Here is a 25803-nt window from a genome sequence, read left to right as displayed (position 1 = left end):
AACCATTTGAAATAAAGCACTGAAATGGTTTGTATGTGAGAGAGAGAGAGACCATGGGTGGTCTTATGGTGTACCTAAAGGATAGGGAAAGCTTGAAGACATCATGTAGAGCACCAATATGGGGTGAAGTCACAACAATCTTGATAAAGTAAATAAAAAAATATACACAGGTCAGGAATAACATCATGACCACCTGCCTGATATTGTATTGGTACCTCTTTTGCTGCCAAAACAGCCCTGACCGGTTGAGGCATGGACTCAACTAGATCCCTAAAAGTGTGCTGTATTTGGCACCAAGATCAGACATGTTTGTTCAGCACATCCCACAGATACTCGATTGGATTGAGGGAATACTGTTTAATGAAAGGGTGTACATGGTCTGCAACAATGCTTAGGTAGGTGGTACGTGTCAAAGTGACATCCACATGGATGGCAGGACCCAAGGTTTCCCAGCAGAACATTGTCCAAAGCATGACACTGCCTCCACTGGCTTGTCTTCTTTCCATAGTGCATCCTGGTGGAATGTCTCAGGTATGAGACTCACTCACCCAGCCATCCATGTGATTCATCTTCCACTGCTCCCTGGTCCAGTTCTGATGCTAATGTGCCCATTGTTGCTGCTTTCAGTGGTGCACAGGGGTCAGCATGGGCACCCTGACCGGTCTGCGGCTATGCAGCCTCATATGCAGCAAACTGTGATGCACTGTGCATTCTGACACCTTTATATCAGAACCAGCATTAACTTCTTCAGCAGTCTGAGTAACAGTAGCTCGTCTGATGGATCGGATCACACGGGCCAGCCTTCGCTCCCCACGTGCATCAATGAGCCTTGGCTGCCCATGACCCTGTCTCTGGTTCACCACTGTTCCTTCCTTGGACCATTTTTGATAGATACTGACCACTGCAGACCGGGAACACCCCACAAGAGAGATGCTCTTCCTCTGTCTGTCTGTCTCTCTTTCTCCCTGTATCTGTCTGTCTCTCTCTCTCTCTAGATCCAACTATTAAACAGCCTTCATGATGGTGTTGGTGGAATTCCCATGAAAGAACTTTGGATGCTGATCTGTTTTAGCAGAGTGTGAAGATGAGAGATGAAGAGAGCTGGACAGACTAAAAGAAAAAAAAAAGCACAATCTCACTGGTGTCACTATTAGTAATTATTAATAATACTATTAGGCTGCATTATGTGTAATATAGGAAATCAATTAACTAAAAACGAAAATGTCTAGCTAGCAAATTTAAATCAGAGACTTGAATCAGATCACAGTTACGCAAGTCGTTCACGGTAGATTAATTTTTTTGTGTTTTAGTGTTTTTTAAGTGTTTAGTTTCCAGTGCTCTCGTATCAGGGAAGTCTATTTTAAACATTCTTGCTTGCATTATGGGAACCTTTCTTTCCTAATGCTGTGATTCATCAGCCATTCTTAAAGCTGTTTCCATTGTACTCGGGTTTGTTAGGGCCAAAAAACACACCCTGGGTCTTTTATGCATTCTGAAATTGCACCACTAGAGGACAGGATAACATTAAAAGTCTTCAATGGACACAAACGATCTTAGGTACCTGGGGTCTATATATGTAAAAAAGCAAGACAAGACAATCCAGGCTAAACTCTTTTATGCATCCCTTCATCTATTATACATTTATATTGCTTACATGTATTTGTTTAGGCTGATGATATGTCCAAGGTTAAAGAGAGGCTCTATGGCTGGTTCCAACTCACAAACATCTAAACAATCATTAAAAACATACTTATGTGAAAGCATTTAAATATGAGATTGAGCTGTGGGGATGAAACTGCAGTTAAATCCAGAACGAGGATTCCTTTTCTCAATCCATATCAATGACATCAATTGTCATGCTTTGGACAATGTTCTGCTGGGAAACCTTACTTAAGCATTGTTGCAGACCATGTACACCCTTTCATGTAAACTGTATGATAGCTGTAGCCTCTTTTAGCAGGATAATGCACCGTGCCACAAAGCAAAAAAAGGTTCAGGAATGGTTTGATGACCACAACAATGAGTTTGAGGTGTTGACTTGGCCTCCAAATTCCCCAGAGCTCAATCTAATTGAGCATCTGTAGGATGTGCTGGACAAACAAGTCCAATTCATGGAGGACCCACCTCTCGACTTAGAGGACTTAAAGGATCTGCTGCTAACGTCTTGGTTGCAGACACTACAGCACACCTTCAGGGATCTAGTGAGAGTCCATGCTTCGACGGGTCAGGGCAGCAAAAGGGGGATCTACACAATATTAGGCAGGTGGCCATAATGTTTTTGTATATATGAGCGTCCTAGAAGACACTACGCTAAACTACAACCTCGAACATATGTTCAAGCTTCAGATCTGGGCCTCTTCACTTTCAATAAAGACATTTCTCTCATATTTCTTCATATCTCCTATTTTAGTCAGTTTTTAGGAGAAACCACTGCTTTATATTGAAACAAAAACTGTTAATGATGAGTAGATGAAATGAGGTACAAGCTGCTAAGGCTCTGGACTCATGTATGGTTCAAATCCCAGAGACCCCAGGATGCCAGTGTTAGGCTCCTGAACCTGTACAACCATTGACTGGTCACCTCTTTGATTGAACTGGACTCTTTCTCTTAAACAAGGTCATATATTTGGATCAAGGTGAAATATACTGTGTCATTGCACATCGTTGACTGACAATGTTTAGGATCCCTAAAGCACCAGCACCGGATGATAAAAACGGCCTATTCGCTGTTTGTGCTCAGTATATATAGGTCTCTGTTATGCATCAGAGGGCAGAATGTATATTAGGAGTCTCTGATAACTCTTAAAGAATCCATGTCGAGGTAGTTACAAGAGAATAGGAACAGTCTCTCTCTCTCTCTCTCTCCCTCACAGGGTGCTGGCTGTGTCTTTATTTATAGAATGAAAAAAAGGAATTATATAATGCTGGCTGGAGTGTGTGTGTGTGTGTGTATATATATGTGTGTGTGTGTGTGTGCATATATGTGTGTAGGGGTTTCACTACCCGGCTTTTACGAGAAAAAGATGCAGATCAGGGGATTTTCTCTTCATACATCTAGTAAATACTCTTATTCCAAACAGGTGCCATGAGCTTCTCTCCAGACAAAAAACAACCAGTTTATTTCTGACCAGTGATAAAGGATAACTGTTCACTTCTCTATCTGTATACATCATCAGGATAAATAAAATGATAAGCATTTTGGAATTTTGTCCATTATTGTAGACAATTTTTCTTTCTTTCTTTCTTTCTTCTTTTTCTCCTTCTTCTTAATTATTCTAGTATATTATAGTATTTCTCCTTTTTTTCTTTCATTACAAATAAAAATATCTTTCTTTCTTTCTTTCTTTCTCTTTTTCTTTCTTAATTTCCGTTTTTTTGTTTAGTTTTTTTTTTTACCAACAAAACGTTTATTATTTTTATTATTATTATTTTAAAATCTAGTTCTTTAAAATCCGCAGGTAGGATTAATAAAGTTGAACAAATAAACATTTTGCTCACGAGTAATGAAAACCTTCACATTGTTTTTATCCTGCTCATTAAGTATGCGCGTGCTCCGTAGCCCCGCCCCCTTACTTATAGGCTGTAATGGTGCTTTCCTATATAACCAGCAGGCTGAACACGTACACACTCCTCTCCTGTCCACTCCAACACAGCGTCCAGTCTTTCAGGTAAGATACAAAACTCAAACTAGTTTGTTGTGTGTGTGCTGGGGCCAAGCCAAAGGTCATGAATACTAATAAACAAGCTTCAGCTTTTCATTCATTGATACATTGACGAGCTCGCGCATTGCCTGATTATTGTTTTGCTGGGAAAGTTTTTTTTTTTCGAGATTTATTATTTTTTGCACATTTTAGCACATTAAGCCCATCTGAAGCATGCATGCTTTATTTCCTTTAATTTTGCATGCTTTAAATTTGTGAAAACATTGTGGCGTGAAGCATGCGTTGACTTTTTTTTAACCACCACTTGTGCATTTTTAAAGGTGTCCTCGTGCATTTCGATGTTAATCGTGTGTTTGTTTTCTTCTTTAATTTTTAAAGGGGTTCCAAAAGTTTTGGCTGTCCAAAATACTACTACTAAATAATAATAATAATAATAATAATAATAATAATAATAATAATAATAAATGCCAAGCACTATGTTGAGTGAGTGGAGATTTGTGCACTTTTTGGCAAAACATCCTAAAATTAGTAAAAACATCTAGATAATTCCTGGTGAGAATAGTCTCCTGCCATTTACGTGTGTGTGTGTGGCTTCTTGTTTAATTGATTCATTTGGACTTGACTCTGGTGGAGGGTCTCAAAGTACTCCGTTTTCTAGTCCTTGTGTGTATCCAGGCTATAGGATTCAGTGTGTGTGAGTATGTGTACATTGACACCACTTTTAAGGTGTATGTAGGTCACTTCTGCAGGAAAATTGAAGCTTGCAACACCCCAAATACATACAAATGGACTCGGCAGAACTTTTTCATATCATTCTCGAGAGCCATTGTTCCATTTCCAAATGCGGTTTTAAACACCAAATCGTATTTTAAGAATGATGAGAGAGTGAGAAAATGCAGTAAAAACGACATCGTATAAGCCCATTGTGTGTGCATTGTACTCCACGAACATTATGTTCACACCGTCATTGTGTTAAATCGGATTATCCTGTATAATTGGCACTGCTGAGACTGATCGAAAGTCTAAAATTTCTCTATGGAAATTCAATTTGGTTCTAGTTCTAAGAAGTTGTAAATATCTTGTGGGGTTTTTTTTAAATTTTTTATTTTTATTTTTTTGGACTGATTTTGTCTTTCGGACATGATTCTGAATCTAGAATCTGTTCACACTAAGTTCTTCTCATTATGAAAACAACCCAAAAATATATGCATCAGTCTCAAGGATTTGTACGGTGGATTCTGTGCAAAAATGTTTTCACTTCACAGTGAATTCCTTCAGCCTTTATTTACACCAGATACCCGCCTGACTGATCAGAACATATTTTTCTAAAGCGATTCCTGTTTACCCGGACGGCTTTTATCTGATTTGAATGTCTTTAACAAACTTGAGGGTTGAACTATTAGCATCAGGGTGCAATGTTAAAGCTTCATTAGCATATTAATACCAAGCCATTCAACTGTTTGCACTCTGGATCACATGCTATCACCTTTTATCAGAGCGTGTTTGGCCGGAGTTAACTTGATTTGGTTGGTTGGTTTACACGCTGTGTAAATGTGATCACTTCCTGCATTTGGATCGAATCAGATTTCACTTGGAACCACTATTCGGTCTCAAGGGGTTCAAGACGTAATGATTTTAATTCAAACTGTGCTTCAGATGAATTTGCTCTTTGTTTAAATAAAAACACCAGCTATTTTTAAAGACGGTTTATAATAAATCTTTGGTTCTTTATAGTCATGGTCAAACCCCTTAATGCTGGTCACATTCTGGAGTTTCTACAGTGTTTGGCTAGGGGGGAATCCTGTCTCGCAGATACAGGACACACACACATACAGCAGCCATGTTGCAGGCGGTGAACCATGGTAACTGTGGAGTGCATGCTTCCAACACGTGAGCTAGGGATGGGAGGGGGTGTGAGGGAGGTACAAACTGGTAGAAGGAAGGAAAGTGGGAGGTTCTTGTTCAGTATACTTCACTGGAGATATGTAAGGGGGGTTGCCCTGCTAGTTCAGGAAAATCTGTCCTGGTTAGTCTCTAAATGTGGAACTTCACTATCAGGAGTAAGATTAAAATGCAAGACAAAAGCCACTTCTTGGCATAGCCAGAGCCTAAAAGACACCATTAAGGCTGAGGATAAATCAACAGTCTGTGCATCAGATTAGGCATGGAGGGTGTGCTGAAGGGGTTGGTGTTCAAGAGGTTTTTAGAAACTACTGATTGGATGGTAATATCACCTATTTATAGTCTGGAGATAGTCCTCAAGTGATTGGTCTAAAACAGTACAGGCAAATGGAGGAACTGGACACAGATGTAATGGCTATTTCTATAAATGTGTACTTTTTCTTTTAATGTGGAACCTCATGGAGTTGGAGACTTGATGATGATCAAGCAAGAGGAAAAATTCTTTTAAAAATGGATAATTCTCTTTGCTTCTGAAGCGCTTGTCACTTGAAGACATTTCTATGATGCAAATCATGATGTATGATAACAAAACTGCCCCCAAAACTGTAAATCTGCATTTAAAAATAAATCTAATTTATTTTACATATGTCTAGAAAAATATAAACTCGGAGAACAAAAATTTGTCTGGATTTTTTTTTAGAGATGTATTTTATTTATTTTCTTATCTTTATTTATTTATTCAGCCCAGTATTTAAAGCTGCATCAAATCTAGTGCTTTCAGAATGTTCTAATTTATTTAAGTTTATTTTAGAAAAGCAATAAAAACACAAATGAGATGTTCATTGACACAATTTTTCATAGCGTCATCCAGCCTTAATGATCACCCAGCCCTTATTATGAGTAATGAGTGAAGGAACTAATGATTTTGTTAATAAAAACATTCCTTTCTTATTTAAAGAACATTACATTCCTTATAAATTGCACACTTCACTATGCATTTGTGACATGGACCTTTTGGTTATTAATTTAAGCTTAAGTTGAATGTTTATTTTATTTATAACTTTAACAAGACATACAGGCATGTTTAGTTAAGTTGTCTTTGTCACATACATTACTGCATAGTGAAACTCTTTCTTTGGATATACCATCCTTGAGGGTTGGGGTCAGAGCACAGGGTCAGCCATGATGCCTCTGGAGCTGAGTGGGTTAGGGGCCTTGTTCAAGGGCCCAACATGGGCTTGAACCCCGATCTTCTAGTCAACAACCCAGAGCCTTAACCAATTGAGCTACCAGTGCCCCACATACACCACATGTCTGTAGCTTTATCCTGGGTATCGTGTTAACTCTGAGAAATTATAAGTGCCTGTTAGCATAAACGCCTAAATGCTTCAATATGTAATTTTACAAATCGCTGTAGCTTGGCAAGTAATTCGGGGGCGTGTAAAATTAAATGAGGCAATCGTATCCTGTCTCTTATGACCTGTTCACCTGTGACTTGATAAACATTAGCATAGCATTCATAAGAGACTGTGTTAAGGGAATGTTAGCTACCAGATAACAGTGGAAGGCTAATGTAGCTGATCAGTAAATAAGTCTCTTGAAAATCATTTCCATAAAAACATTGACATTTGAAATTGTTGAACTATTTAGTAAGTTGCATAGATACATAGGTATTATTAGCTTACAAAATTGCCACCCAATTCTTAATATTGGTATAAATTAAAATATTAAAAGCTTAATATTTTTGGTAAGCAGGTTTTAGAGGCATGTTTTAAAATGTTGCTAATGGCAACATGGCTACAAAATAGGCTCTTGAATGGAAATAAAGCTTAGAAAAGCTCTAGCCAACATGGCTGCTTCCTAGCATACATTTTTTTTTTTTCAATGCTGTGAAGTTTTATTCATGTTTATAGCTTACAGCAAATGACATTGTGGTGTAAAACAATGCTAACAAGCGTGTGTGACGTTACTGAAGAACCGGATGTGGTTTGAGGCACACGCTTGAGCTGAGAAACCTTTTGAATGAGAGAGCTGCCTAAGTTCTTAGCAAGATTAGCCTTGAACAAATCGCTAAGGTTTGGCTAAGTGTGGTCTAGTATACACCCTCAAACTAATCGTTGTGATTCATATTCTGGATATTTTAGCCGTTCCACTGCCTCTACTAAATAAATCCTGATTTGTGGGCATTTTTTACTCAATCTTACTCAATTACCTACAGAAGTAGACAGACGGACATTTTTGATCCTATGAGGGGAAATTCTTGTGCCACAGCAGCTTGAAAGTCATTTAGAATTGATATTTCTACAATGAAACATTTAAATCATTAACTTATTTTTTTAGACTTTCAGTTCATTGCAAGCAGCATTTCTCAGATAATCTGAGGTACTTCATATAGTTTGACTAAACTTTACTGAAATAAAATGGAACAAGTTACAACTTTTGCGGGCTGAAATCTCCTAATTCTCCTAATCTGTTTCTAAATGACGTGATGGAAATTTGTGAATCTTGGCATTGTTGCTTTTAATAGCAACCGTTTCATCATGGGTCTGTTTCTGGCCAAGTTGTTGGCTGTAACGATCACAAAATGGAGAGGAGGAGAGGGTTATATAATAGCAAATCGGCTCAAAATGGCCATCTGGTTTGCCATCGTGGACAACGTACACGGTGAGAGATTCCAGCATGCTATTTATTAGCGTGGTCTAGCTGTTAGCTGTACTGTAAAGACCAGAGATTGAACCAGAAATCCGTTCGACGTTGTTTCGTTATACGCTGCTTGTCTTTCCACACTGTTGGTTATTTGTTTTTGAGCACAAGTTCAGAGGGTTTCCTGTTCCTTGTGTTGTGGTGACTGCCACACAGAGCCTGATGCATTCTGACAGCTGCCAGTGTATTCAACTGTGTGTGTGTGAAGGTGTGTCAGTGAGTGAGGTAAAAAGAGTCCTGCATTCTGATTGGCTGACATGGGGTTTTTATATAAAGGGTTGGAGCTCTAGAGCGTTTCCCCAGTTCCTCCTGCTGTACTTTCGACTCGGTGTGTTACTTGTCGTTCTAACCACAAAGGTTTTTGGTGGTTTTGGGCTTACATCTGTTAGTGTTTTTGGATGTTTTTCGAACCCTGGAGGAGCTTTCCTAAGCATATATCCTTTCACTGGATCATTTTACCTCCTGTTCTGGCGAGAGTGGGGGTGACCATCAGGTCTGTCAGGTCCTGGACACCATAGATGTGTACCTTTCCCTGCACCTCCTGTACATATTCTTATTTTTCCTAGATATCTTAAATGGTTTTTACAACACCTTTTACAGCGTTGCCAGATTTATGTGGAACGTATTCCTTTTTTTTTCCCCCCCCTTTCCCCTGTTGTCCACCAATTCTCCAAAACCTCTGTTTGGCTAGATTTCCTGTTAAATCCGGGGGACTTTATCGGATAGTGCATGTAGTCAAGATGCTGCTGCCGTGCACAATTGTTATGTAACATTCACCACTTTATATTTATTCCGTGGGTGGGGGGACATTTTAGTTTGAACACATGGAAGTCAGAGACATGCAGACACACAGAGCTGCGTCTCTGCGGGAGTCCGAGTTGAGGCTCAGCTTGATTTAATTTGGATTGACACTTTCCCCCAAGGCGAAAGTCACCCATTTCCTCAACCTGTGACTACTTTTATATAAAGTGACCAGACCCAGAGTTTAAGAGCTCAGACCTTTCTAGTGAATCTTGTAAGCGTGGCTTGTAAAGTGCGGTCCTTGTTTGTGTTTATGGTTAAAATGGACAGACTTTTAAGACGCTCTTTTTGTCTACAGGTCCAGCCAAGCACCAGCAAACATGATTATCAGACTGGGACGCCTGACTCCTGGATACTTCCGTCTCCTGCAGGTATGCGTCTCGATCATGTTTATACACTTATCTTTATATTTTCATTAATGTTGTCTTTCTATGGCAGTGGAATGGTTTTATTTATAAAACGGCTAACCTATTTAGACTGTTTCAAATCGATTAATTCATACTATATGCTATTTATATCGATTTAACTCGTACTCTATTCACAGTGAACGTATAGACAATGCTATGTGAGTAGAATATCAGTCTATTGTACAATTGATTTCCAGCACATGTGGCATCTCTAAGCCACGATCTGGTCAGAGTCGTATGTAGTGGTGATGTTTCTGTCCTAATGGTCGTCATGTACTGAGCAAACGCATGTTGGGTTCCAGTTTGCTTGAAAGGTGAAGGGTTAATCCTGCACTGGCTTACCATTAGGTTCGGGACAATGGGACTGGAATGTCAAACGAGGGCTATGTTAACTTTGGAAATACCAGCTAGTGTGCATCCGGCCCGAATTGTTTGCTATTCTCATGGCTTGAAATGTGTGATGGTGTGAAAACCACACAGCTTTGAGAATCGTCTTGCATTTTAGTCTAAGATTTATGGTTGTGATGTAGAATGACTTGGGCAAAGAAGAGTTAATCGTAATCTGCTTAGCTGCCTTCCTTGTTTTGGTCGTGTTTTAATCTGTTTGATTAAATTGTTCGTGTTAAGCGTCTCAGTAGTGAAGCTAAACAGTTGTAGAGTATTAAGCTCAGTTTGAGTCTAAAGTGAGTTACATATGAGTATAATGTATGAGAAATGCTCCGTTTATACAGTATTGTCTTAATCGGTTTTATAACCAATCCTGTCTTTCCATAGAGATGGAGTGGTTTTCGTTTCAGAATTATTTTACTGAATGGCTCACTTGATTTGATTCTTTTTTGAAAAAATCATAGTGGCAGTCAGAAATAATTTTTCCCCAAACACCAATTTGTATTTTTGAACCTTCTTCTTTCAGAGGCAGGTAGCCGGTGAGGTTCAGTCCCAGCCTCAAGACCGCTCCCTTAATCAGATTGCCATGATGCTGGCTATTATGGGTCTTAGCCTGTCCTACTACAGCGCCAAACAGATGACGGAGAAGGTGCAGCGCAGCCCCGTGCCCTGAACACCTTGGATTCCGCTGAATCCTGAAGAATGGAATGGAAGCCAAATCGGAGATGGACGTTATCCAGCACTCTTTATACACTACAACACAATGAGCCTGGATGTTCTGGGTTCAATTAGCACGAGAGGGTTTTTAATGAGCAATGTCAACAACAAAAGCGTTCAGATGTGACCTGGTTCTTGATGGTTGCGCTGATACGTTCGTCAGGGTCCCTTAATACCGCTGAGGCCAAAGTTTTTAGCTCATAATGATGAATGTTTAAACAGGAGGAGCTGGTACTTTGGCATAGAATCAGTGGGAAACCCTTTGCCTTATGTGTCAAACAACTATTGGTAGCAGATCACTGATATTTTTAAGGCTGCCTATACAGAGACACGATGACGCCGGGAGAGCAGTTACCAAACTACGGTACTGTCTAAAATAAAAAAGGTCTGTCTGGTGTTAGATTTCTTTTACTGTTTAAGTAGCCATGTTTGTCGAAATTTATGAGCTTAAAAGGGACGCTAACAAAAGCATGTGTGGGAAGAGTTTAAAGAATCCGATATGTGATTTATGATATTACTTATGAATGTTTTTTTTTTTTTTTTAAAAACTTGACTAAATAAAGCTGTGAACTTTTTTGAACAAGTTACGGACATGCTGGCCGGAAAGGGAAGAAATATGGTTCTCGGCCTTCCCTAGGGGGAAGGCTTTACTGTATATTTGCAAAGCACATGATGTGACATTCCTGGGATATTTAATAACCTAGGATGTTAAATAAACATATTAAATCTGTTGCTTTACTTGAAAATCCCCAGACTGGCCCATTTGACAGGAAGTGGGTTAAAAGATTTTTTTTTTTGGCTGGTCAGATGTTCTTTGATGCAGTTCAGTTTACTGTAGGTAAAATGAATCAGCTGAAAGACTTCTGTTTCACATAAGATCTGGCTCAGCAAAAATCATTTCCTGTATCCCTGCAGAAGCATGCCATCTGTTACACAGGAAGTGGTCATGTGTTAACTTCCTCTGTATGCTGGTTTAGTTGTAATGTAGCACCTAAATGGTGTGCAGGATTAGTGCTGGGGTACCTGTAGGGAAAACTCCAGCCTAAGGTGATGACCAGAGGTTCGGTCCAAACTCTGCAGCAGTGTACAGTCTCCACAGTCCGGAAATGTCCGGCATGAGTGTTTTCAAGTTTTCATTCCAACCAAGCAGAAGACACACCTGGGTCTATTCAAAGCCAAGATAAAACAGGTGGAATCAGGTGTGGCTTTTTGACTGGAATGCAAACCTGCAACCACACCGGCCATTTGTGGATAAGATTGGACAATTTTCCCTTTTCTGTTGAATTAACTGCTGCGTTGTCCATTATTATCCACCGAAAGCTAAAGTGCTTACAGGTTTTTGCTCCAAACATGCACCTGAGTGTCCAGTCCAGGAGTTTCCGATCTTGTGGGTGTAGTTTCTGCTTGGTTGGAATGAAACCCTGCCTCACACCGACCCTTTCTGTATAAGATTGTACACTCCTGTGATAGTGGATTAAAGGTTAAGTTCACCATGGATATCCATTCTTATCCACAAAGGGCTGGTGCAGGTTTTCATTCCAATCAAGCAGGAGCCACACCTGATTCCACATGTTTAATCAACTGATTTTGGCTTACAATAGACTCGGGTGTGGCTTCTGCTTGGTTGGAATGAAAACCTGCACCTACACTGGCCCTTTCCGGATAAGATTGGACCCGTGTGCTACATAGTTGTTTGTCATGTTTGTTTGGAATGAAAACCTGCACTGACCTCTGCAGAACCAAGGCTTTTTGTCAAGCACCTTCAGTGACTACTTACTGGTGTGAGCTCAGGGTTACATTGGATCAGTGATTAATTTACTGAAAGATATTTGCAGTACATGAAGCCTTGAATGTGGCCCCAGTATAGTTTGTATAAGAACTGAAGGTTTATTTTGCAAGCTGTTTGGTCAGTGAGCTCATCTAGTGTGGGACACAAAGCCTTTAAAATATTTTTAATTTCCTCTCTGCTTCGGTTGACTATATAGCTGGATCATACTAGGACATAGATGATTTGTCCCTGGTGAAGATTTTGTTTATGCTGCTGGCTATTTTGCTCCCTCCCTTTCTGTGCTGATTCACTTGTGGAAGATGTGATGCAGCCTGATGGCGCAGAAGACTGTCTGGTTAAATGTGAACCGTTCCGACCAGTACGCATCACTGGGCAATTCGACCAAAAAAAAAAAAACAGTCTGGAAAGCCAAGTTCAGGCCACGAGAGCTGGGCTCTCATTGGCTGGTGTGCCAGGAAGTCTGAGCCATAGAGACAAAGCGAAGAGATCACGCTATAGAGATATGGAAGAGATACAGACAGTAAAACGTCTGTTTTTAAGATAACAAATGGTTGAGTTAAAAAGGTTGTTGTTCAGCAGTTTACCGTGTCAGTCTAGATAACTGAATTAATCTGAGCTTGAAGTATATGATGATAAAATAGTTCATGCTGTGTATCACTATATATACGGTTTAACCCTTCAACAGTGGTAATGTCCTGATGTTTCAACACCACAATTCAAAGCACCGTTTCGAGTTAAGTAAAGTATTCTTTATCTGTTTGCATTCTTGGAAGACTTCTTATTTTGTGGTTTACAATTATCAATTACAATATCAGTAACTTTTTATAGTCTGCCGTTGCAGCTACAACTTTGAAATAAAATGTTTGTGAATGGAGCTGAGTTTCGTCCTTATTTTTTTAAATCAATGTTTTCACCACTGGAATATAACTACTGGAGAAGACATGTTTCTTCAGCACTATTTCAGGCCAAGTGAGCATACCCTATATTGCCAAAAGTTTTGGGACACCCCTTCAAATCACTGAATTCTGGTGTTCCAATCACTTCCATGGCCACAGGGGTATAAAACATTCGTGAAAGAATGGATCGCTCTCAGGAGCTCAGTGGTACCATCATTATTGTGCGTGGTACCTGTGCAATAAGTCCATTTGAGAAATTTCCTCTATACTGAATATATTGCGGTCAACTTTTAGTGGTATAACAAAGTGGAAGCAATTGGGGAAAAACAGCAACTCAGAGATGAAGTGGTAGGCCATGTAAAATCCCAGAGCGGGGTCAGCACATGCTGAGGTGCACAGTGTGCAGAAGTCGCTAACTTTCTGCAGAGTCAGTAGCTACAGACCTTCAAATTTCATGTGGATTTTAGATTAGCTCTTAGAGAGCTTCATGGAATGGGTTTTCATGGCTGAGCCGAAGTTCATGTGCATGTAAAGGCAGTGTCCTAAAACATTTGGCTATATAGTGTATATATTCCTCAGGCCTTTTTAGAGTGTATGATCTAGAAATGAAGGAAATGTTCAGGGTTAACTCTATTACCTCTATTAGCATCTATTAATTTCTAAGCATTTTAAGTATACTCAAAAAATATTTATCTACATTTTTAATTAAAACAGTATTGACATTGTTTTAGAAGGATTCTATACTTAAGTCTTTGTCCAGAAAACTGAAGCCCAATCAAACTGACAAAGCAGATTTTTGCTGTAATGTAAAATGCTGCCACATGGAACTTAAAGAATGTGGTTTGCCAGAGCTTATTATATCTATGGTCCAAAATTAGACACTGCATAAAGAAAGCCATTGCCTAGCCCTATGATTATGGCTTAGTGGTATTTGCATCGTGTTATATTTGTCGGAAATCAACTGCAATGCCTTGGACTCACAGCTTCCCTCTAAACAAATGATTAAAGTTCATATATAAAAATATGGCTTAGGTAACCATGTTTGATTTCCTGTCTACAACCCTCCCTCTCCTTTCCTTTTCCTCTGCTCCTACAGTATATTCAATTGTTGGAACATTCAAAAGCTTATTTTCCTTTCTGAAGCTTCACACAGCTACCGTTTGTCTATAAAATGTCTGATTGCACAAAGCTCGACTATGAAAGCCCCTGTTCTTCTCAGTGCCAAGACAGCTACATATTTTCCCCTGAGTTGTACTTCATAACACCCTGGAGTGCAGTATTAAGGGAGGGGTTAAAAACTGGTTCTGCTCATGTTTTCACATGTCTTTAATTCACCTCTACATTATCTTTCAAAATCAATTAGGGTCATGGTGTTCAAGTGTGTGGAAATAAACACTTTTATAGCATTTCCTTGTAATAGGCTTAAAGGCAAAGATGTAATATTAATTGAAGCTCTTGACCTGTATCTGCAAGATATTGTGTATTGCACTGCTGCAACGTGATTGGCTGATTGGATATATGCAGGAATTTGAATTCAGATGTTTCTAATAAAGTGGCTGATGAGTATATGGTTGAAATACACTATATTGGCAAAGGTTTTGGCACGTCTGCCTTTACATGCACATGAATGTAATATGGAGTTGTCTCACCCTATGCAGCTATAACAGCTTCAGTTCTTCTGGGAAGGCTTTCCACAAGGTTTAGGAGTGTGTTTATGGGAATGTTTGACCATTCCTCTAGAAGCTCATTCGTGAGGTCAGGCACTGATGTTGGACGAGAAGGCCTGGCTCACAGTCTCATCCCAAAGATGTTCTATGGGGTTGAGGTCAGGACTTTGTGCAGGCCAGTCAAGTTCCTCCACACCAAACTCGCTCATCCATGTCTTTATGGACCTTGCTTTGTGCACTGGTGTGCAGTCATGTTGTAACAGGAAGGGGTCATCCCCAAACTGTTCCCACAAAGTTGGGAGCAGGAAATTGTCCAAAATGTCTTGGTATGCTGAAGCATTAAGAGTTCCTTTCACTGGAACTAAGGGGCCAAGCCCTGAAAAACAACCCCATACCATAATCCCCCCCCTCCACCAAACTTTACACTTGGCACAATGCAGGCAGGTAAGTACCATTCTCCTGGCAACCCAGACTCGTCCATCGGATCGCGAGACAGAGAAGGCTGTCCCAAAACATTTGGTAATGTCGTGTATGTTTAAGATTACACACACAAGGAAATGCTTCGGCAATGTCAAGTCTATTCTGGCCAAGTATTCAAGTATTCTTGAAGATCCCTATGTTGGAGTAGCTTAAGGAGATTAAATGCTTTTAATGACTTTGGATCTAAAACATTACTTGTATTAAGATTCAGACTAAAATTGGCCAGCTTTGGACTGCTATAGTAACTATGTCACTGGACATAGGAGTACAACCAAAGCGCAGAATTAGCCAGTTAAGGGTTAAGTGACTTTCTGTCAGTTATAGAATTTGAAGTATAACCTTCCAGGTCACTAGCAAAACCACTGCCCAAATCTTGACCATTTCTTGAACAGTCTGTGTATAATCAGTAACTAGTCTTTGATATACAGAGTTTCTTGTTTAGAATACACTTCATTTAAGAATGAAGATAAAAATAGTTGTCGAAAACAACAGCTGATCCAACAACACACCCTTCAATCACGGGTCCTATATCATAAGTCTGCAAGCCGGGCAACATGAAATGACATTATCTTTCCACCTCCCTGCCTTAGTGATTGATGTGTGACCAGGGAATTATTTCAAACATCACATGTAGCCTAAAACAGCTGCTGTGCCTTGGGCCAAAACATATACCGGTAGTTATTTGGACAAAGAGCCAAAGAGTAAGAGAAGGGACAGACGCCAAAACTGACACCCAGCTATAGAGAGTTGTGGAGGCCAAAAAATTTATAACAGCTCACTAGGATGTAATGGGATCACTACAGGAGCTGTCAGGTCGCTTGTTGGTCATATTGGAAATGGAGTGCTTGAGAAGCCCTTTTTCCATGTGCCTCCTCAGCAGAGTGACATAGAATTAGGCAAGGTCATACAAGTAAACATCGTCATGTGTATGTGATGTCCAAATCACAGCTTTGAGGTGTTTTCTATATCATATCATGTCATACAGATGCATAATTCTGTCTGCTTTTTCTTTAATAGTGAATGGGGGTGACTACTAAGCGTTCAACTGAAAAGCTCAGTGTTTCTCATTATCATCTAGATAGGGAATAACTGTGAACAACTGCTATAATATGATGATATGCTCTCATATGGTAATATGATAACATATTTCATTGAGGTTCTAAAACGATAAAAGTAACAATAAAAGGATAAAAAAGTATGATGTGTAATTCATGCATTAATAAAAAGATATGTGATATGAGAGGAATAAAACGTCAGGGTGAACCTTTCAAGGAAAAGCCTCAACCGAGTCGCAGAATAAAGCAATTTTATTTATGTTTATTTGGTTACAGATTGCCCATGACGCTGTTTAACCCTGTGCAGATGTGGAAAAGGTTTAAGATTAATGGTGAGAATTCAATAACCTAATTATTAGGATTGTATACTGGATAAAATAACCTCAAAATACAGAAACAGCTCCAATACTCTCCACTAACAGTATAATTAAATAATCTAGATAATCTAGCGGATAAAGAAATCAATATTATTATTATTATTATTATTATTATTATTTATTTTTTTATTTTTTTTAAGAAATCCATTATACATATCTTTGAATTGTCGCAAACGATTTGTGGCGATCTATTTTAAAAGTGCTAAAAGTCCTTATAGATTCTATATTTGACTACAAGGATTCCTCCAGTATAGTGTTACAGTATGCTTTATATTATATAAGTCTGCTACACACTCTTCTGTATGCCGATACAGTTTACTCTATACTTAGGACCCTGCTTTGGTATAACACATATTGTGCTTAACTAGTGAGTGTCAAAGAGTTTGTGTGGATGTGTGTGAAGGTGATGGTGTTCAGGGAGTCCAGGCATGTAGTGAAGCCTGTCTGAACCAAGCAGCAAGACTAACAGTACAAAGCTATATAAGAAGCCTTGTTGTTTGGAGCGGAGAGGGTTAAGGGTCTTGCTCTGAGGCTGGAAACCTGATCTTCCAGCAACAACCCAAAGCCTTAACCACTTGAGCCAACCCTTTCTCAAGATACGATAAACACAAATGATGTAATTTTACTTTTTTTCTTCACTTTATTTATTACAAACCAGCGTACTGGTCAGTGCTGCACTGCCTCTTGTCAGTTATTGTAGTGTAATGTCTTCTCATGCATTTGATGTAGGACTGTGTAGTAGTGATGGGAAGTTCGGATAATTTAACCTGCTCGAAATCTTTTTCCGAGTCATTTCATTCATTTCAGCAGAATATAATTACAATGCTATGCATTAATAGCCAATTACCTCGACATATCTACTTACGCAAATGAAACTGACCGGAGAACAGAAAATGTTCATTACACATCTTCTTCATCTTCTTTTGGCTTTTCTCTTCAGGGGTCTCCACAGCGAATCATCTCTCTCCACCTATCCCTATCTCCTGCATCCTCAACACTTGCACCCACTAGCTTCATATCCTCATTTATTACATCCATATACCTCCTCTTTGGCCTTCCTCTTTGCCTCCTGCCTGGCAGCTCCATGTCCAACATTCTCCTACCAATATACTCACTCTCCCTCCTCTGGACATGTCCAAACCATCTTAATTACATCTTCCTAACTTGTTGTCCCCCAAACGTCCAACATGAGCTGTCCCTCTGATGTACTCGTTCCTAATCCTGTCCAACCATGTTACTCCCAAAGAGAACCTCAACATCTTCAGCTCTGCTACCTCCAGCTCTGACTCCTGTCTCCTGTCAAATGAAATCATTTCCTAAGTAGCAAAGTAAATACTTCCAGAGTCTCATTTCGGCTAAAAATGATTAAAAGCAATCTTGTTTACTTATTAATATTTTTGTTTTGATTAATCAGGTCCTCTCTAGGTCCTTCATAGCGCTTAAGCGAATCGGGTATGTTTTCTCTGAAACGTACCTAAAATACACAATTGGTCGAGAAACAGGTCTTTTTAGGTCACGTACGTAAGGTCACTTATGTAAGGCGTCAGAGAAATGTGATACTTTATGAGTTGTAGCTGAGCTCACTCGCAGCATACCACATGGCCGTGACGGCACGCTGGGATTTTGCCCTCCCACTGTGAGAGTCGTATATCCATAACTCCTCCTGAACGTCAGGAAGTTGTGATCTTGCAGAAAAGGCAAAAGTGATAGAACTGTATACAGACTTTCTTTGCTGTTTGATGAGAAGATTGAAATCCCCGCTTAATGTCTCGTTTATTCTGTGAAGAATATTAGCTGGTTGAAATCTACTCATTAGATTAGATATATGAATATGTTGGCTAGTTTTCAGAGTCTGTACGAATCACTGAATTGAGTCTATTACATGAAACGAAATTAAGCTTTATTGTTGACCATACTTCATGGATCCACTAACAAGTGTTGTTGGAATTTGTGTAGTCTTGTGTTGTTGATGTTGATGTTGATGTATCAGAGCCAGGTGTAATGATAGTCATGCAGTGAGGTCAACAAACCTGGCTGTAATTCCTAACAAAGGTTAGCACCAGGAAATCTATTCAGAGGTTAGCATTTATTTAACTGGATTTACTGGTGCTATTGTTGGTCAGTTATGTGCATATGCATGATCCGTCCAACAAATACCAAAGAGTTGGTAGAAGATTAAGAAAACAACTGTTTGTGAGCACGTGTCCACAGATCTAATGAAGTGATATGGTACATTTGTGTCACGGTGTGTAGTCAGGACCGTGGCCGAGCCTCAGGTGCTCTTGATGTTTGATGCTTCCTGAGGCAAATGTGATGGAAAGATACTTGGAAATAGGGTGTGGATGAGCTGTAGTGGAAATTTAGATTCACATGAACGCACATGTATAGTAAACAGTAACTTTTGTGTGTACAGGGTCAGCGCATGGCTCGGGCTCTTAGTTGCAGTGAAAGGAACTCTTAATGCTTCAGCATACCAAGACATTTTGGACAATTTCATGCTCCCAACTTTGTGGGAACAGTTTGGGGAGGACCCCTTCCTGTTCCAACATGACTGCGTACCAGTGCACAAAGCAAGGTCCATAAAGACATGGATGAGTGAGTTTGTTGTGGAGGAACTTGACTGGCCTGCACAGAGTCCTGACCTCAACCTGATAGAACACCATTGGTGTGAATTAGAGCGGAGACTGTGAGCCAGGCCTTCTCGTCCAACACCAGTGCCTGACCTCACAAATGTGCTTCTAGAGGAATGGTCAAATATTTCCATAAACACACTCCTAAACCTTGTGGAAAGCCTTCCCAGAAGAGTTGAAGCTGTTATAGCTGCAAAGGGCGGGCCAACTCCATATTACATTCATGTGCATGTAAAGGCAGGTGTCCCAAAACTTTTGGCAATATAGTGTATGTGAGACTGAGGAAGAAAATAAAGACTACTGCATCCCTGCCATCTACCAGTTAGCTACTTTAGCTACTTGGTGACTAGTCATTAATTTCTGCATTATTATTAACTGTTTATTTCACCCCAGAATCGAGTGTGATTTGTAACTGAAGTCATTTCACGTATTCTGGCTTTCAATCACAGCTATCATGTCAGTGTATTAAGCTAGTTTATTTCTGCTATAAAGTCTCATTAAGAATGAATAGTTTTTGTGTTAACTTGTTTGTTATTTCGTTAGCCCATAGTTTAGCCTGTTTACTATAATTACTCATATTTGAGTTGTTTACTGTGATGCTGTTTGACAGGTTACTCTGTTTACGCTAATGCTAATTCACAATTTGAACCTGAAAGTTGAACCTGAACCTCAAATTTGAATTTGAAAGTTTACTGCAATGCTAGTTCATGGCTTAGCCTGTTTACTGTAAGGCTAGCTCATGGTTTATCCTGTTTACTGTAATGCTAGCTCATGGTTTAGCCTCTTTACTGTAATGCTAGCCCATGGTTTAGCCTATGTATGTTAATGCTAGTTCATGGTTTAATCTATTTACTGTAATGTTAATTCATGGTTTAGTCTATTCACTATAATGCTAGTTCATGCTTTAGGCCTGTTTACTGTAATGCTAGTTCATATATAGGCCTGTTTACTGTAATGCTAATCCATAGTTTAACCAATTTTTTGTAATGCTAGTTCATGATTTAGTCTGTTTACTGTAACCTGTCTTCTGCATTGTTGGTTTACAGTTTAAACCTGTTTGTAACGTGTTCTAATGCTAGTCCATGAGTTCGCTATAATCCTATTCCACAGGTTAACTATTCTATGTTCTATGTTATTTCTAATATTTTTGTGCTTTAGCTTTGTAATGCTAGTTCATTGTTTAGCCTGTGTACTAAAATGCAAGCCCACTAGTCTATATTAACCATATACTACAGTTCTTCTATATATAAATACAGTTCATACATATTTCTATACCCATATACAGTAGCACATTAACACACATGTTCTAAAAGCCCATTTGCCAGATAAATATGTAACACACACATCTTATTCAGCTTCTGTGTTGCCAGAAGCAGTAACTATGGGTTGCACAACATGTGTATCAAGTCCTCCTATGCAAATGTCAAAGCTTTCAGCTTGATCCAGAATAGTGCTTTGTTGTTGTCATGCTTGGTTTGGGTGTGAGTTTTGTGCTGCACAAGCTGGCAGTTCATATATAATGGCTGTATTTGCTTACAGGATTAAACTAAACTACAGGTATATATAAGAAGATTTCTAAACCCTTATGATCAGAATGGAGTTTAGAGAAAATGACGGATAAAAATGTGGGTTGGGGTAGAGAGTGGTTCAACTTAATTATGTAAAAGTGCCTGTACTAATCTTACAGTTGGTGTGTCATACTTACAACTCAAACTATACAGAAAATCTTTTGTAAACATGGCAAGTTACTCCACTGGACATTGTGTTTATGTATAAAATGATGTGCATAATTATGTTTTAAAGACATTGTTTGCCCCAAATCTATCAAAACTACATATGAAGACTGAAAAAGAAAGATGAGAAAATGTAAAAATGTGTGTACATACTTAACATAATTATATACAGACCTGGAGACAAGTGTGTATACAGATTCAAAATGGATTTGGTTAGGTATTTCTAATCCCATTTTCTCCTAATTGGCTAGATAATAAATGGGATTAAACAACCTTTGAACTAGGTAGATATTCCCTATCATGTTTACATTTCTGGTATTTGGCAGACACATTTATCCAGAGCGACTTACATCCATCCATCCATTTTCTATACCCATTGTATTCCTAATTAGGGTCACAGGGATCTGCTGGAGCCTATCCCAGCACACATTGTACACCCTGGACAGGTCGCCAGTCCATCACAGGGCCACACATATAGACAGACAACCACACACACTCACACTCACTCCTATGGGCAATTTAAAATTACCAATCAACATGTTTTTGGACTGTGGGAGTAAACCCACACAGACACAGGGAGAACATGCAAACTCCAAACAGATAGCCTGTTCAAACCCAGGACTCAAACTCAGGACCTTCTTGCTGTGAGGCAACAGTGCTAACCACTAAGCCACCATGCTGCCCCGAGCGACTAACATTTTATCTCATTTTAAGACAAATGAGCAATTGAGGGTAGAGGGCCTTGCTCAAGGGCAGATTGGTGGACCTTCTGATCATTAGTCCAGCACCTTAACCACTAAGTTACCATATCCCCACAGACACAAGTAGAGATTTTAGGTTTGTTTTGTTAACACTGAATCTGTAATCAGTAATCTAAGCGAAACCTGGACGACCTGAAATTGGAAATCCTTTACTGGTCCGTGTTTGAATTCTGTTTGTTGTGGAAGATATTTCCGGAAAGAACATTCTGTGCTGTCATTGAACTGCTATGCATGTATACACACACCTACACATATATCCTATACATGTGTGTGTGTGTGTGTGTGTGTCACCCAACCCCTCTGTAAAGAACGACGATGGATGTTAGTGTCAGTCTGACACGCCTGAGGTTATATAACGAAGGACTGGTGGAAGTCAGACGGAAAGAGAGGGCAGGGGAGATGACCAAAGAAACTCATAAATAATCACAATCAATTACTCAAGAGTCTTTAATACTGGACTATTACAATATATTTTATTGGATTTTAATGTTAAACTGTAACATAGGTCACTTGATTCTCCTCCTATATACAGTATATATATATATATATATGGAAGCTGTGTGCTGTAGAACTGCACCACCTCGCCCATGTCAAGGAGACACACACACACACACACACACTGAAGGACACCAACACAGACCACATGTATGTACAGATGCATGTGCACATGGCCCACACGTGAGCTTTCTCCAGTGGGAGGGGGAATGAGGGGGGATAGGGGGTGGGGGGGGGAGCTACACAGAAGATGAACATGGTGTTCTGTACATTTTGTTCCATGGTTCATGTATTCAGAGAGGTCTTTATCGCCATCTAGAGGTAAAAAAAAATAAAATAAATAAAATGTTTTTAAAAAATAAAAATAATAATAAAATAAAACCCTTTTTTTCAGACATACCAGGACATGATATAGTGTATAAAGCATACAGATATATTTTACGTTTGTTTCTTTGGTTGTTTGTTGTTTTGTAATATTAAAGATGGAGATACACAGAGACGGAGAGAAGAAAAAGGGCAAAGGGGAAGATACATAAAAACAGGATATTTTACAATTTAAAAAGAAGTAAAAGAAGAGAATCCTGCAAAACTGTCTGACCAAATCGACAGCCGGAAGCGTCATTTTTCTTTGACCGTCTAATGTAGGTTAAGAAAAAATATACTCTATAGTTCACACTTTGTTCAGGTCACCAGAATATTTTACGGCAAAATTTTGTCCAGAATGATGTTAACATTTCAATGGAGAGTCTGGCCAATAAAGGATGTATCAAGACATTATTTTGTTGGTGCTTGGAGTGTTACCAAAATTATCCATTTATAAGAAAAATGAACATATATTTAGCATACATACATTTAAACCCTGATTATCTGGTTCACTGAAATATAGAAAATTGGGATTATTCAAGCCTGAATTAATCTGGGCTCAGACCTTGATTATAATTTAGTATGAAACAAATGTACATCATGACTTGACATGGCCGTTCTTGAATTTTTTCTACTTTAGCCACTCAGATGTTGATTTTCTGGTGTGTTTGTTAAGATTATTGCCCTGTTCCCTGGCCCAGCTTCACCTGCTGGACAGATGACCACAAATTTGTCTTAAGAATATTCTGTATAAAGTATAAAGTCGTCCCAGTGACTGCAAGTTAAATAAAACAATATTTCTGGGTAGACTGACAACAATCCATCTCACTGCAGAATGGTAGAAATTCATATTGTTCTGGAGATTGGCCTTATAACCTTTCCTAGATCGATGAGTAGCGGCGATTGTATCTTGGCTGATATTCTTTCATCATGGCACGATCCAGACAGTGCTTCAGACCACGGAATGTCCAGAGGTTCTGCTTTCATCGCGGTAGTCACATTTCTTGATCATTAACTATTCTAGTGCATGTCATTCATATCATTTCATAATAAAACCTGACTGCTAAATACTCTCTTAAGGAATGTGGAACTAGGAAGAGTGTACTTGAGTGGAATTTGGTGTCACCTGAGCTGCACATAATTGTTATTTAGGCCTTAATCTATCAAATAAAGTTCAATACAACTGAAGAAGGATGTATTTACTTGTCTAGCAGAGCCACCTGGTGGTTAGACATGAACATTCTTCCAGAATATACCGTATTGTACACCAGGAAGATTCAACACCATTTATGGAGATTTACTACTGAGCTTTGGCTTATTGACAACAGATCACATGGAAAATAATTAACTTTGGGGTGGTAGCAGGAACTCTCACAATGTGCAGATGACTACACTTTTTATTCTTTTTAAGAATACTTTTTATCTGTTTACAGCTACATTTGGAACATTGTGAACGTCCATGAAAGTTCTTACTTGCTTCTAGAAGCAGTTTTTGCCTCACAAGACGGTGCAAATGTCGTCTTTTCTAAAGGCTTTCTCACGGTGGAAATCTTACTGACACTTACTCAACACTGCACTGGAGACTCCTTCCTTTAATTCTACATAAACATCTAATTACAAATTGCCACCCTATCAATAAATAGACATTTTACTTTGTTAAATAACAACAATTTTAATCTTAACATATTAGGCTTCGATTATGTTGAGAATTCACCAAACACCAAAAGTCATTGTTTGTGTTGTTACTCTAGAAATGATCATATATTAGAATGTGCTTCTTAATATAAATCTCATGAGATAAGATAAGATTTTATTGATCCCATACTGGGGAAATACACATGTTAGAGCAGCTCAAAGATACAGAACAGAGGTCAAAGAAGATTTAACAAAATAAAACAAAAATCTTATCAAGAGCAACTTATATTTATCTCATACATCTCAGGGTTAAGGGCCTTGTTTAGGGGCCTAGCAGTAGCAGTCCTGGGATTTGGACTCACAAGCTTCTGACCAGTAGGGCAACACCTTAACCACTGAGCTACCACTTCCCTATGGCACTCAAGTAAAGTGACAATGCAAAATATAAAAAGGTTAAAATTAAAATATAAAAATATCACGGGAAAATAAATACAGCACAATTTACAGCTTGAAAAGAAAAGAAAGGAAAAAAAAATTTTTTTTATTGGAATTAAAGCCTGAGCTGCTATTATAGAAAATTAACCCCTACTGACCAATCAGATTCAAGCATTCAACAGTGCCTTGTTATGTCATTATTTATTCTGCTTTCTATTCCCTAAAACCTTACAAAAATACAGGGAATTGCGAATGTTTTCGAACGAATGTCAGCTCAGAACATCATATCTCCGCTGTGGTGTAAATTGTGGTTAGTTTTCTGTCTTGCAGATTTCATATCAAGACCTAACCCGAGTCATATAGTACTTTTTTTTTTATTAAATATGGAAATATCATATAAGTTAGGATTGGTGGAAATTCTCTGTATGATTTTCTGTAATTAATACAAAATCCAGGATCATCAGTTTGCTTGGTGGCTCTCACATGTAACCGTAATGGGGTCACATTTCCAGAATTGAGTAGGTCCTCTGAATTATGCAGCCAGCTCAGTGAAACTTAACACTCCAGATCACGCACATCACTGGAGAGAGAGAGAGGGAGAGAGAGAGAGAGAGAGAGACGGCCGCATGACTGCACACGGGCACACACTCCGTCTTTCCAAATTTGGTGACACTTACATCTGTACACCATGTTCACAAAGCTGCAAGGTTAAAAAAAGGTCTCTTTTAAGTAGTGTTCATTACGAAATGAAACTGAATCAGCCGAAATTCATCAATATAATACGAAATACATCCTTAAACGAGGTTCCTCGCTGTAGCGGGGTTATGATCTGTTGATATCTGCAGTACAATATCGTGCTCATATTTATAGTGAACCTTATCAAGACAATAACTAGCGGAGGTAAACGA

The 25803-nt window shown here is 39.0% G+C and overlaps 1 protein-coding gene across 6 annotated transcripts in view; it reads left to right on the top strand.

The window, feature by feature from the left end:
• Positions 1–3597: 3597 nt before the first annotated feature.
• Positions 3598–25803, top strand: part of LOC131344635 (putative transmembrane protein ZNF593OS) — a 32507-nt gene continuing 10301 nt past the window's right edge. The window contains exons 1-3 of one of the 6 annotated variants that reach the window (XR_009203346.1): positions 3598–3668; positions 9367–9439; positions 10389–11051. Coding sequence is in view for 2 of the 6 variants with exons in the window: in XM_058377075.1 (XP_058233058.1) it covers positions 8666–8760; positions 9367–9439; positions 10389–10535 (315 nt within the window). In the remaining 4 variants the exon portion in view is untranslated. Of the gene's footprint in view, positions 3669–8133; positions 8229–8570; positions 8811–8916; positions 9283–9366; positions 9440–10388; positions 13258–25803 lie in introns of those variants that run through there. The other 5 variants (XR_009203345.1, XM_058377076.1, XR_009203347.1 and 2 more) reach the window with 5 other exon arrangements.

Source organism: Hemibagrus wyckioides, linkage group LG23 (assembly GCF_019097595.1).
Source record: "Hemibagrus wyckioides isolate EC202008001 linkage group LG23, SWU_Hwy_1.0, whole genome shotgun sequence".
In the NCBI taxonomy this organism is placed as follows: Eukaryota; Metazoa; Chordata; class Actinopteri; order Siluriformes; family Bagridae; genus Hemibagrus; species Hemibagrus wyckioides.
Note: the sequence above shows the minus strand (reverse complement) of the source record. Positions and strands in the feature narration are given on the sequence as shown.